General features: G+C 34.5%; 1 protein-coding gene across 1 annotated transcript in view; it reads left to right on the forward strand.

The window, feature by feature from the left end:
• The window catches only part of LOC138714875 (sodium- and chloride-dependent glycine transporter 2-like), a 45,229-nt gene that overhangs the window by 19,455 nt on the left and 10,439 nt on the right, over positions 1–15,335 (forward strand). The window contains exons 4-7 of the mRNA XM_069847101.1: positions 5,926–6,063; positions 6,995–7,152; positions 9,664–9,896; positions 11,876–12,093. Of these exons, the coding sequence (XP_069703202.1) occupies positions 5,926–6,063; positions 6,995–7,152; positions 9,664–9,896; positions 11,876–12,093 (747 nt within the window). The remainder of the gene's footprint in view (positions 1–5,925; positions 6,064–6,994; positions 7,153–9,663; positions 9,897–11,875; positions 12,094–15,335) is intronic.

Here is a 15,335-nt window from a genome sequence, read left to right on the forward strand (position 1 = left end):
TTCTAGGGAGCAATGTCGCCAACTCCGACCGAAAGAATTGCACTAAATTGTTGCTGAAGCTAAAAGTGGAGTGAAGGCGCTAAATTTTAAAATTGGAAGTTCTTGTGCTAAAAAACAGTAACTTTAAACTTGCTGTGCCCTAATGTGTAATAATGCAATATGAGAGAGGGGACAAAATAAATGCTAACAAATTACCAGTATTAAAATAACAAAAAAGTGACAGGGGATTTTTAAATTCCATTGATTACGTGACTATGTCTTTACTCACTCTTGTATGAGATGGAATCGTCCTATGCTTTCACCTATTATGAGGACACTTCTTGTATTTTATGTTATACAAAATGTGACTTTTTTCCGTTTGTACCTCCAATAAAGACGTAGTCACGTCGAAAATATTGTAAATATTCATCTTAAATATATGTATCCTACCTTTCTGGTTTAAAAAATGAATGTTCCTCGTTCTCCGTCTCATCGTTGTTTAAGACACTGGTTCCTTGTAAGCTTAGTCACACACAAACTCAAATTTGTCCCGATGTATGTCAACAATACACGTGTGAATTCGTACATAAAACAACCTGTCACATGTTTTTAATCCATGTCGTACAGTTAAAATTTCCGGTAGAAGGGTAAGCTGCAGCCTGTTTCTTTGCTTAATTTTCACAATTTTTCTCGCACTAAACATCCATTCTGCGTATGCATGGAAATGGAGAAGATGTATTAGCATATCGGTATGTATAAGAAACTCCGTCAAAATCTGAAAGAAGTTACCTCCAACTGAATCTCTACAATGAACCACTTTACACTAGAATTTTTCTCTTAAAGCACTCACAATGTTAGGATTGCGTTCCTCAAGATCACATAAATCCAAAAAATTGGACATTGTTCCCCTTTTATGTAAGGAAAAATACGGTATCTAATCACTAGATATCGGATTTTTAGGCACTAAAAATTGCAGTTTTAGGCGCCTAAAATAAGCTCAAAATTTGTAAAATTAGGCTCTATTTTAATGAAAATAGGCATTTTAGGCACATCAAGGTATCATACTTATTTCTTTCACTGAAATTTTTAGTTATACACTAAAATACGCACAAAAAAGTATGTTTAAACATTAAAAAAGAATACTATATTATATTTATAAGATATTGAAACTAATGAAATAATGATTATTCATATCAAGATTACTCATTTTAAATTATTGAAATTCAGTTCCATGCTCAGACTTTATTATAATTTTCTGCACAGTACACCACCAGAATTTTTTCTAAATTCTCCACAGTTAACCTTTGCCTTTTGTCACTGAGAATCATTTTGAAAGCAGAAAAACTTCTTTCAACCGAAACTGATGTGAGAGGCGCAAATTTTAAATTAGGTACAATAGAAACATCAATACTTACTGGAACATTTACACTTTCCCCCGATATCACTCTTGATACTTTTTCCAACAATGAAAATCCTACATTCTTATTTAATACGTTGTCCCACTTATTTTTAACTTTTTTCCCAGTTTCGCCCAAAGCAGAATGTATGTTCACTTGAGCTTCCTTTACTATTGCTATTTGGCTATAAAGAGATTGTTTTTCACGTTCTAATTGTTCAATGCTTGCAGGTATGAAAGAAAAGTTTGATGTTATGTAGGCAATATCGTTTTTCACTCGTGAGTCATTCAGACAATCTTTCACTACTTTCACACACGCTGCACTATCAGTTTCAGGTAATTTATCAATAAATGTGACCACTTCTTTAAAAATACTTAGAATAATACACCACTGACTGAATCCAGGTTCCCCATCGTGTAACAACCGGCTGAGGTGGGAGTGGGATATCTGGAAAGTTCTCTCTGAATATTGAAATCCTGGATGGGGCTTTACGAAAACATTTTTTTGTGTTAGAAATAAACGAATTGACAAGAGGAAATTCATTCCGGATTGTTTCAGAAACCCTGTGAAGGCCATGTGCTAGACAGGTTACATGCGTGAGGTTAGGATAAAATGTTTTAAGAAGTGGAGCTGCAGCAACCATGTATGAGGCAGCATCAGTACAAAACAACAGAACTTTAGAATCGTCTATATTACCTGAGTATAAAGACTGTAGGCCTTTATTTACAAAATAAGCAATGGCTTGGCTATTCACTTTCGAAAGTTCCTTAACACATACGAGGTGTGGAATCGAAGGTCCATCAGGACTAAGTTTTCCTACTACCATATTTGCTATATACCTATTCATAGGATCTGAGGTTTCATCCACAGAGACCCATATGTAAGAATCACCTATATCCTCCCGAATGGAAGCTAAAGTTTCATTGTATATTCTGTCTAAGTAATTTTTTCTTAGGGTCGACTCAGATGGGCTATTTTGTTTGCAGTATTTTTGTAAAAACTGTCTTAAAACCGGATTTTCAATTGCATTCCAGGGAATGTTAGCAGCAACAAACGCTCTGGTTAAATCAGCATAGAAATTGCTGCTGAGATTGGATGAAGTAGGCTGTGTTAGTAAAGTTTGTTGCAGTTGATTTTTCTGCTGAGCTTTAGCCTTATGAGCCGCTCCTTGCACATGCTGCTTTAGGTGGCACTTCTTTTCTTACGAAATCTAAAAATGTAAAGTAAACTGAATTAAAATAAAATCCTAATTGTTGTATTGCCGTATTTCTATCACAAAGTTAGTGGGTTCGAACAATCAAAATTTTAATGACCTGCAAATACTTTAACTATCGGAATTTAAAAGGTTAAAGTGTAGTGGTCTTAAAAAGAATTATACCTCAGGATAGCTCAGTCAATGTATAAATATTATAGGCCTACTCATTAAAATTAATAGAATTTATATATTTCAACTATTGTTACATACCTGTTTGCTACAAATCTTGCAGAATATTATTTTTCCATCATAAGTGAATTCTGAATATTCTGTTAGCCATTGCCGGATCAATGTAGATTTTGCACTTATATTTTTCGGCATTATCGCGTTAAACTTCACAGGAAAACGTCCTACCGCTCAAAACTTCTCAACACAAATAAGGTGAGGGAAAGAGCAACTGTTAACGAGCATTCAAATGAACCGTTGTTATTGAGATTCAATGGGACAAAAATACAAAGTTCCACTTATTGTTGCATTTCCTGGTAGTGTTAACACTAGGAGGGCCATTCTTTTAAATATTTTGTAACGGTTTACCCTACTAATTCGCAGTTTTACGACTTTTCATAAATATTTCAAAAACACTCTTTCTCCAAAAATTGTGATTTTATGACACTCTGAAGGGCAGTACAGCTAATCGGTTTCAGACCGAAAACAGTCATTTTTATAGTATAGTATATCTCTGAATAGGTAGCAGCACATGTTGTGATTGTTGCCTGCTTCAAAACTAAGGTTGGTTCTTTGTCGGCATTTATGCCTCCAAACATGTTAAATTCGGTGAAATCTATTGCGAGTGTCGTGAGATTCAAAACATTTTGTTTCCTTTATCAATGGTTTCACGGCCGGTGTGAAGCAAACTTTCCACTTTTTAAATGCCTTAAATTTCGCAGTGAATGCATGTATAAATTATAAAAAGTAATAGTAAAATGCGAAACTTTACAGTGAGTTAGGCATTTTTAGGCGAATATTAACAAATTAGGCTGTAATAACCGTTTTAGGGCACTATAAAACTCTTTGAATACCTTTCAATTTCCATGAAACACAAATATTAATAATTATTTTTACTTTTCTCCTAAAGAAACAAAATAGGCATTTGCCCTGGAATCCGATGTCTGCTAATCACCATACCAAGCACTTTTGCAATAGATGTCATTGCTTTCCCCTTGCCAAGATCGTCTGTCTCAAAATGTGGACCTAGAATATGATTGCTCTACACTTACAAATTAGTCCTATGGATTTTGAAGAATCGTCTGTAAACGCATTCTTAAAAATATAGGTTAAATGGTCAATGCAGTTTACTGAGCAATGTTTTGCAATTATAAAGCTAACTGACCCCTTGCTATATACAGTTGTCTGTAGTTTTGGACATCATTTAGAGATTCAGGTTTGGTTGTTTTTTTTTTTTTACCGAATACCGTCGACGCTTTCTTCTATTTTTCCGTACCTACTCAAATGTCGGCCAAGAACAGACTTGCTTAAAAATACACTTATAGTAACACTTGCTATCGTCATCTTCTGTAAGTAAGCAGTTTTCATAGAATTCACTTTTCAATCTTTCCACTTCTGAACTTTCGCGCGTGCTGAGATTTCCGCATTTTTAAATATCGAGATTCAACTGTCAAACTGAATAATGCTATCAGCTGGCTTTATCGTGTCGCGTTACGTTACATTGTCACAACGGCCAGTAAAGAATATTATTGGTTCTCTCTCTTCCTACTCTCTCTGTACCCTGTACCACACGCTAAAAAGGAACGCTCTAATGACTAATGTCATTGTTGCATTCGAAGATGATATAGCTTAAACTATAACATCTTCGGTTACATTAGATACGAAGCCATACACACAAAAAAAATTAACGGGGTTTCCAGAAAAAAAAAAAAAAGCCGACTAGAGATAGCCCCCAAAAAGCCTGAGTTGGCCACACTGGTTATGAAGGGTTACCCAGTTCAATTCTTCAATGTGTTGAATGAATTTTTTTATATAGGCCTATTATTATTATTATTATTATTATTTCCACGTTGCTGTGAGAATTTTATAGTTATGCTTATAAATTGTTTATCTTCTCTTTAATATCTATTCATATTTTTATCCACGTTTGTGCAAAATTAATATTCTAATACTGAAAAAAAAAAAAAATGAAACCTTGCGCATATATTTCACATAAATACCATACATCACAGCTCTCTCCTCCCTTTCTCTCTCTCTCTCTCTTGTAAGGAGGAGAGACACGAAGGCTTGCACTGCAGCCTGAGGCTTATTGTGGTTACTACTCCTATTCTGTGAATGATTGGGTAGCAAAACGGCCAAGCTCTTGTACAAGTACAGCACACCACACCGTGAACTTAACCCGGGCTATGATATGGATAATGATGATGTGAATAATTAATGATGACGAAATGAGTCCGAAGTCCAACACCGAAAGTTACGCTACCCAGCAATTCTGCTTCAATTGGTTGAGGGAAAACCCCGGATAAAGCTCCAACCAGGATTCGAACCCGAGCCCGCTCGTTTCACGATCAGACGCGCTGACCGTTACTCCATAGTGGTGGATCTCTCCCCCCTTACAAAATAACCAACTGCAAATTTTCGTTCAAGTGACCAAGTCCGTACATACTGAATTTCTCTTCGTTCAATGCTCTATCATCTTACAAGCATATTTAACGACGTTGTATCAACTATGCGATTATATAGCGTCGGTGAATTGGTAATAGAGGGATGATATAAAAATATGTGGTAAGGCTGAGTCCTTGGATTTCCCATGGGATTATCTGATGTTCGTCTTGCTGTTGGAAAAATCGTCAGAAAGAACCCCATCCTTTAATCAGCTCAAGCACGATTCGAACCCACGCCTAAATGCCACCTTGGAGAACGAGTACAACTCGCTAAAGCCTGAATTACATGGGAATCTTGATGTCTTTATGCCAGTCGGTCATTACAGAAAGAGCATGAGGCAACTTTTTGTGCAAAAATATATTTTCATTGAAACGCATAGTTAACCAAAGAAAAAGTTTTTGCTGTTCCTGAAAAGTTTATTTTTGTGACTATTGCCTTTAATGAAAAGACTGATTCACTTCTACAAACACCTTTTTTTTTTTTTAAAGCACCAAAGTATCTAGAGATTGATAGAAATAATGATGATAATAATAATAATAATAATAATAATAATAATAATAATAATAATAAAATGCAACTTTTTTTTACATGAGAAACTTCATGCTGTCATTACATTGCTTGTACTGATAATGAAAATGGGTAGGTTGCATATGAATTCCAGGTAATAGGTGGTGATGTTTGCAGGACTGGGTTTCTCTATGTGCTGGAGCTCCATAGTTTTTTCAGTGTCCGAAGCTTGCTTGCTGTCGTGGTCTGTCCTGTACATCTACAAGTCGGCAGACTGCAATCTTCCCTGGACTCATTATCACAATTATACTGGCAGTAAGTGAAACCACTTGTTCAGAATTGTTGTTTAGTCAACTGTCCGCAGTCAGATCTGAATCTCAAAAGTGATATCAACATGACACCACTTATGAGGCAACTAGGCCAGAAGATAATGGAGTAGGGTGGCTAGTTCTTTTCCCCTTCTATTGCATACATTGCCGATTAGCTACATATGTTCAGAATTAAGGCTATTATTTACTAATCAAAAAATAAATCTTCCAACTTTGTTGGTATAATTTCTGAGTCATCGGACTCCACTTTTAATAATATTTTGGTTTCATATTGTCCACCATGTAATAAAGTTTATGGTTTCCAAATACTTTCGTTCTTAACATGTATCATGTTCTTGTTTGATGGGATTTCAATTCTGTAGGCTTCTGGATTAGTATGGAACTGAATTTTGTCACGTTACATACATTTAAGCCCAGAAGAAGCTGCAAGAGCAATTTATTTGTGAAATATGGGCAAAATATGTTCTATAAGCCTATTGATAGTCTGTGTTGGTATCAGTGTTCAAAGAATATTCTAAAAGTGCAGATAACTTAACACTTTCTCTAGAATGCCTGAGAAACAAGTAACTATATAAAAGGTTAAATATTAATCTAAGACGATCAGTATCTGTGACTGAAAGTTAAAGGCTATGGATCGATGAAATTTCTAACTTCTACAATTTTACACCAATTAGTCTGAAAATTTTACCACATATATCTTATAATGTGGGTATGCAATACACAAATTTTCACTTTGATATTCCAATTGGTTTACTTGTAATTAATTTTTTGTTGTGTTTGCCAATTTTGGTTGAGATTATTATTAAGTTTAAAAATTATATGTTTTGTTACGAAATTTAAATTAATAGGAAACATCTTCTACAATTACGGTACTTTATTACATATATACTTCTTTGGACTTTTATATTTAATTCTAGTGGCCAGTTCAGCAAAATATTTTGCTGGTGAAGTCCTAAGTTTGTCTCCAGGATTGGAAATATTTGGTCAAATTCAGGGTCATTTGGTTCTGGGACTGGCAGTGACATGGTGTTCCGTGGCAGCTTGTCTTGCAGCTGGCATCCGAAACACTGGTAAGGTAAGTCGAGCTTTAGAGTAATGTCTGTTACGAAATTTAATGTGTTATTGATATTCCTTAATGGACCAAGGTTCCTAGGCAGTATGACTATATAAATCAACACAAGAATAATTGAATTGAATTGTCCGTAACACAATGCAAAATAATGTAATGACAATAATTTGGAAACTGTGTGCAGAACAGTAAGATAAAAGTGTAAAGAATCAATAGTTTACATCCACTGTAAGGTCGTGACACTAACTGAATAATTGTGATTTGACACTATGAGTTGTTACCTTGAGTCAGTTATAAAATTTTTATTGTCTCTTCGACTCAGTCCAGTGACTTCCCTGGTTACTTGCAGAGAGAAAACTAGTCAGAGGGATCTGTAGGCATTGGTCTCCTGAAGAAGATAGTATAGTGTAATAGTTTCCTGTTGCTGTTGTACCGATGATAATGATTATGCATTTTGGATAAGTAATGTAATGGTAACAGGCAAAACACAAGTACCCCAATTAAATATGTCCTAATCGTCTTTGTCCACTACAAATTCCACTTGGACTAACCCGGACTTTAGGCTTGGTTTCCAATGTTGAACTATTTAAGTAATGAAACAGCTCTGGTGTTTAAATAGCGTTGCCACAGTTCCTAACAACAATGTTTGAATTCCACCACTGCACAGTGCAAAAACGCAAATCTAGCTGGACAAATTTAATAACTTCTCTGCATTCTAACAGATTGTTATGAAACTTTATAGACTTTATAGGTAGCACATATTTTTTGTGTACACACTCTGATTACGTTTGTGTAAGAGGAACTACCCCTTTATAAAGGGTGGTTTTAGACAAAATTAATAACTTCTCTCCTAACTGATTTTTATAAAACATTGTACGTAAGTTACAGATAGTATATATTTTCTGTGTACAAACTATATTTACGGTTCCATAGGAGGAACTGCCCTTTTATAGGGGGTGCATTTACACAAAATTAACTTCTGTCCTACATATCAGATTTTTATTAAAATTTGTACAAGAGTTACAGGTAGCATATATTTTTTGTGTAAGAACTCTAATTACACCTGTATGCTATCTGTAGGCCTAATTGTACAACCTAGGGGAGAAGTCATTAATTTTGTCTAATTGCACCACTATAAAGGTGTAGTTCCTCTTATAGAAGCATAATCAGACTTTGTAGACAAAAAATATATTCTATCTGTATAAAATTTCATAAAAGTCTGTTAAATAGGAGAGAAGTTATTAATTTTGTCCAGCTTCTAGATTTGAGTTTTGATCCACGGTGTGTTTGATAAAATTAAATACAAATGTGTACAGTGTATTTTTAACGTAATGTTCGATGTCATGTAAACAATTTTGCAGGCCTAAACATCCACACAGTGATTAAAAACGTCCTCATTCCATGATTCTTCTTTTCTGACATGGAACAGTTGCCGCAGTGTTACAGTATACCCCACCACTGAAAAAAATTAATTACTGATAAATGCGCAAATTTTAAAACAAGAATTCAACACTCTAAATGATGCTATATTAAATGGTAAAAGAATTGTTGTAACCAGACGTGACTGGCTATACTAAAACTCATATTATATATTTTGGAGAACTTTATTTTTTATTTTTTCAATTGTAATATTTAAGCCCTACTGTAAGAAAAAAAAATACTGTACAGACTTTAAATTGAAGTTACATTAGTAAGAACGTACCTATCTGAACAGATTTCATGTCTCGCAACACAATAAATCACTAGCAATTGTCCACACCTGTGGAGTAATGGTCAGCATGTCTGGCCGTGAAACCAGGTGGCCCGGGTTCGAACCCCGGTCGGGGCAAGTTATCTGGTTGAGGTTTTTTCCGGGGCTTTCCTTCAACCTAATACGAGCAAATGCAGGGTAACTTCCGGTGCTGGACCCTGGATTCATTTCACTGGCATTATCACCTTCATTTCATTCAGATGCTAAATAACCTGAGATGTTGATACAGCGTCGTAAAATAACCCAATAAAATAAACTAGCAATTGTCTCTTTTTCACCCACATAGTAAGCCTCTCTGTCTACGACTGAACAGGAGCGAGAAGTATTTGAAAGAACTCATTGTTCATACTCTTCTATATATAGCTGCCGCTGATAAAACAGTAAAAGCTATTCCTCATAACATTCTCTAAATGTTATACAATATTAATTCATATTCACCCATGCCTAACTAAACAAGTCGAAATTTGATTGGGAAAATTGCACACTGTGCACTGGTACAGAGGAGAGCAGTCGCTTGTTCTGTACTGTGTACCCATGTGTAATCTGACCTATTAATGTGAGCAGTGTGAGGGACAGAGCTTCCCTCCCTTCATTTCCTTTACTGACATGACTGCTCTAGTCGTTCAGCTAACAGTGAGTTAAATGAATTGTACATGCGATGCAAATAACCGTAATTTTCTAACAAGTTATTATGATTGAAATCTCTTTCCATATGATAAATCATTATTGTTTTCGCTTTCCAAAACTATGTAACTGGATTGTTTTAGTTGTGCTACATAACCACTCCAGTAACATTCCTCGTTGCGGGCATTCTGGTGGTACGAGGGCTCTTCCTCTGGAACGAAAATGTGTCACAAGCACTGTCTCCAGACTGGAGTAACCTAACAGACCTCTCTGTGTGGCTGGCTGCTGGCTGTTACGTCTTCCACTCTCTGAACCTTGGTCTTGGAGGATTGACAGCGATCAGTAGCCACAACAAACAGACAACAAATTTATTGAGGTATTCAGGTCCTTTGATATGCATATTCAGAGATGTGTTGATGTCTACAACTGCTTAATTATTTTATTTTACATTAATATGTTCAGTTCATTTACAATAACTGAAAGTATATAATACAAATTAAATAGTATCTTTCTTGTTACGGTATTTGTTTTGTTTTATTGTGTCTATGAACTGCCTTGTTTTGTTTTCTTCTTCTTCTTCTCCTCCTCGAGGGTGACCATATTGTCTTGGCAGTTAAGCATATTACCGTAATTTAACATTATGCAGCCATCTAATGAGCTTTAACATATAGCCATGACGCAGGAATGAATATTTACGCATTGGCTTGTTTAAACCCCTTGAAATAATTACCAAGCAGTTACCAAGATATTTACATATGATACTATTCAATACAGGACATTGGAGCAGGATTTAAAGAAGGACTTATTTGAGCTATTTCGTTGGCCAGATCACTTGCTAGTTTCACATTGTGAAGAATTTCACTTCTGAGATGAGGATAATCTATTAGGAGAAATACCCCCTGTCAAGAGGAAGATGATAGACTACCAACAGAAACAAAAAGTCAGTCTTAATTATGTAGTAGTGGGAGTGGAAGTCGCAGTGATAGTAGAAGTTGTAGTAGTAGTAGTAGTAGTAGTAGTAGTAGTAGTAGGCTAGTAGTAGTAATAGTAGTAGTTTATTTAACGACACTTTCTTTTAACTGCAGAGGTTATTCAGTGTTCCATTTAGCTTAGTTAGATTATGCCTTCTGACCAGTAGGGACTAAGCATACCTTTCGAGATTTTAATTGGACAAAAAAGCCGTGGCACAGATTTCCTTCCACTATTTCGGTTACCTCTGCCATTATTCCATCAGTCTTCCATTATAGCATCATCTCTGAATATTTATGTATTTATTCAAACAGCATGAACATAACAATGGTTATAAATTCATTTTACTTTTGGATTCCTAGTATCTGCTAATTATAGTGCATTTTGACAAAGCAAGACAGTGCAAGATCACTTTGAGCTTAAAATGGATGCTAAATATAGAATTACAATTGTCATGAGTGAAAATTGATCAGTATATTTTACCTGAATCTTCTTATTCAAATACAGAATTCTTTTGATGTAATAAATATATTATACTGAGCTCTAGGTTTACTTCTTCTCGGAAGGAACATTGCTTAAGAATTTTTATTACCTTCAAAACTTTATTAACTTGAATGTAATAGTATGCATGATCAGTTATCACATATTTTCTGATACTGGATCCTATTACTGTTAGTTTAAAAGCTTAAATTCATTTAATTTTAATTTCCATAGTGTATTTGTACTTTAGGTCTAGTTAAACAAAATTGAATTACTGGTAACTTATGCACGCATCACCATAGAATACGATTTTTATTTGATTTTATTTACAGTTGCTTTAACTGAGAGGTCATTGCGGATTTTCGACATTGTTGTTCATGAATGAAGGGTACACGGGAAAAACGATCAAGGTCCATCAAAAATCGAAATTGAGTTAATAATGCTATCTTATAGTGGAAAGGAAGTACTATCATGTGGTGTAGCTAGTAATAAGAAATCATCGTTCTTGACATTCCACTACGTCAATTTCTATTAAATACACACATAACAAAGTATTAAGTGCTTAAACTTTAAGGGTGCTATTCATAGACATTTTGCAGCACGCGCTACGAGCGTATTAAGCTAGCCCTGGCTATCCACTGGTTACTAGTACAGAATTCAAATCATATCCTATCGCTAACACTGGTTTATGAATACGAAAAAACAGTGATCATCCACTGGAAACCCGCGCTAAAAATGTCTATGAATACGGCCCTTTAATTCGTTTTTCTCGAAACTTTCTAAAATGGACCTTGATCGTTATTCTCGTGTACCTTTCAAATTGGATTGCTGCCACCTATCGGTACATCTGCCATCTAGTGGACATGTCTGTAGTGGAAGTATAATAATTTACTTTTTACTTACTAGGGATGCTATTCTAGTGTGTCTGTTCCACTTCGTCTGGGGAGTTGCCATGTGGTTAGCTTACACATGTCTGTTGGCTGATTACCAAGTCAGCACTCACCTGCCCAAGATCTCCACTGGAGGACCCTGGATCCTCTTTGTTGTATTCGCAAGAGGATTGGCAGCCTTGCCACATGGAATCGTGTTTGCCATGGCAATGTACATCATGGTGTTCTTTGTTGGTGAGTGATTTTAAGTATTAAGTCTTATTATTAGCTACTATACTCGTAATTTTAGCAGTTTCACTGGAAACATCAGACTTGAGAAGAGCCAAAACAGAGGAAAAAGTTGACCACTTGTCATTGAAATTTAGATATTGTCGTTATCCAAGCTTTATTTAAAATATTTTCGTGGTAAAATAATTTGTAAACCAGAACTGTTTAGCTATCATATTGCAGAAAATTTTAATTTTGTTTATTTAGTACTTTGGAAGAAGGGAACATGTCTATCACAAATGGGCAAAAAAAAAAAAAAAAAAAAAAAAAAAAGGACAAGTACAATTTCTTTTTAGATTAGTTTCTAAAATAAAACAATCTGATAAAAATCGTGTCTGTGTTTATATGGATGAGAGAAAGAGTTATTTAAATTCTTCGAACTAATGGGCCACAGCATATTGCTTTCGAGGTGGCATGGAAGAACTGAACATTCAATTTTTGAAGGAGCCAAGCTTCAAGTCATCAAACAACGAAATTGTGAAACAAAATAGGTTCATAACTGAGAGACTGTTTCTTAAATAAGCAAAAGCTTGCTGTCACGGAACACTTTGAAGATTAAAATTCGACAACAGAGGAAATTATTTTGAATTATTGGAATTTTTATATAAATAAGAACAGTTTATTCGTGATTATATGCAATGCTCTTCAGACTTTAAAGGTAGCCTACATCAAGCACCGTTTAAAATGAGCTAATTGAATCAGTAAATGATGTAATTAATGAATAGATTAAAGACAAAACTCTTACTATTTCTTGTAAATCGCGAATAACCAATATTCTTAGTTTTTGTATATAAGAAGGTATCAAAGAAAAAATTACTGATTCTTTATGATGTTTCAAGTAACAAGTACAATAGGGTTATCAGAAATGAAAATCAATGTACTGTACTTGAATTTGGGAAGTTACTGATAAAATAGTGAGTTAAACCTGCGATGGGACGTCTGTAATGGCTGGCGATCGTAGTAATGACCAAATTTCTGTTAAATAAATAGGTTCACAAGATATATATTTACACTGTTACACGCACAAACTAAATCTGGTGCTGTTACATTGCTCAAAAACTATCAAACAAATCAGAATTTTTGTTTATAACATTACAGGTTCCCACACACTTTTATAAGTCCTCAAAGGGAACACAACTCTTGGAAAGCAAGGGATTCAGATTACCACAAACAAGCAGTACCCTTAGAAATTTTGATTCCCGTGTAGTTCAAACAATATATCGTATGCAATTAAAGGATATGAAAGACGTTTCCCAACATATCATATACAATAATGAAGGCTGGAATGCAGTCATTTAATTGCGCTTTTAGTCTACTTAACATCTCGCATAAAATCAAATTCCTGTCCTCTTTTGCCTTTATAAAGGATTTTTTTGCACTCCTTCAAATACATTTGCATCTGATGTATTAAGTGTAATACTGAAATAAAAAAAAAAAACATTATGATTTGTGAATATTAAAGAATATGAGATTACAAGAAACTGTGAACACTTGTGTTGAAAACTGTGAAGTGATCTACAATGAAATATGTATAAGTGAACAGGAATTCGACCCCTTAAAGCATGTGATCTGTGTAAACTTGAATACATTGATTGTACAAATGGAAACGAGTTTTGGAGATACTGAAAATATCAGAGTTCTTGAATTGCCGATCAAAATTGCTTCAGTCATTCCCGATAATCTCAGATTTTTTCTCGTCCATCTTTTGAGAAAATCGCGAACATCATGGAAAATGTGAGTACGGGATTTTTAGCCTCCATCTCCTTTATTTTATCCACTATTAAATTTCTCACATCAACTGGTACTGTATTTCTTGCAAATGAATCATACAGTTTTAATGTAGTGTGCAGTGGCATTCTTCTTCATTATGGTCGATGACAGTTTCACGAAATGAGACCTGACGTAGGCTAACTTGCTTTGGAGGTGTTACCTCGCCTTGATTTCAATTAGAACACTAGTGTAACTACTTGTCTGTCAAGAGCATTCAGAATATATAAAAAAAACTTTTTTAGTTTCTATAGTTCGTCATTTCTCAGATTTTTAAACAATTTAACAAAAGCAAAGGAAATAGGTAGAAATATTAATACATATACATACATACTGTCTTCACTTCTGGCAAGCAGTCACAACAGTAAATAGCTGCTTCAAATGCAAGTAATCCAGCTTGTAGGCATAGAAAGTAGTCACATCTTAGGAAACATATCTTTAGAAAGTTTTACTCTAGAAGATACTAAATCAGAGCATTAACTTCTGGAAATTGGAAATATATTTCTTCTGATATTCTGTGCCGAGAGTGGGCCAAGCAGTTTACGTGCACAAGATTAGGGCAAAAAATGTTCAAAGGTTCACTTGCATTGATCATGCACGCTGTGACATCCATTACCATAGTCTAAAGTTTGTCATTTCTTTCTTCTGAAGGTCACCACAGTCCTGAAAAATAAGTATGTATACTAGTATATTAGTTTATGTATTAGTAACGGTATATTTTACAATTACCAGTATACATTATTTCTGGTGTAAGTTTGGTTTCTAAATCTTACATTTATTAATTTTATGTACAAAGAAAATATAATATTTCATAATTTATGTTGTTTTCACCACAAAATATTTAAACATGTATGTATGTATTTATTCACACTGCAATGGGTATATACCCGGTGGCAGTGGTAACTAATTACACTCAATAAAGACAATAATAAACACAATTAATAATAATACTAATAATTAATACTAACAATAATTAATAATAATAATGACAGGGAACATCCTAAATTAAATGAAGCACGATCAGTTAAAATAACATTTAAAGTAAATCTAATTTGTACCTTAAACCTAAGATCGAACTAAAACCCACGTATGATATGTTCATATCTGCACAAGTACCTTTCAACACTACACTCATTTCACTGTCAACTCACTCACTGCACTGGAACTACGACACATTTCACTGATTCTATCCTGATTTCACTAACACTTCAAAAACATTTCACTGTTCAAATACTTTGCACTGCCACTATAAACTATAAAGCTTCACTGACAGGAACACGTTTCACTTACTCAACACACTTCACTGACAACATAATTCTTCACTGATAGAACACTTCAATAACAAAATATCAATTACACCCTTTAAATACTGTGTATAATTATCGTCTATTAGTAAAGTCCTTAAGCCTATTTTTAAATAAATTTTTTGGTTGTTGGTAAAG

Source organism: Periplaneta americana, chromosome 15 (assembly GCF_040183065.1).
Source record: "Periplaneta americana isolate PAMFEO1 chromosome 15, P.americana_PAMFEO1_priV1, whole genome shotgun sequence".
NCBI classification, from domain to species: Eukaryota; Metazoa; Arthropoda; class Insecta; order Blattodea; family Blattidae; genus Periplaneta; species Periplaneta americana.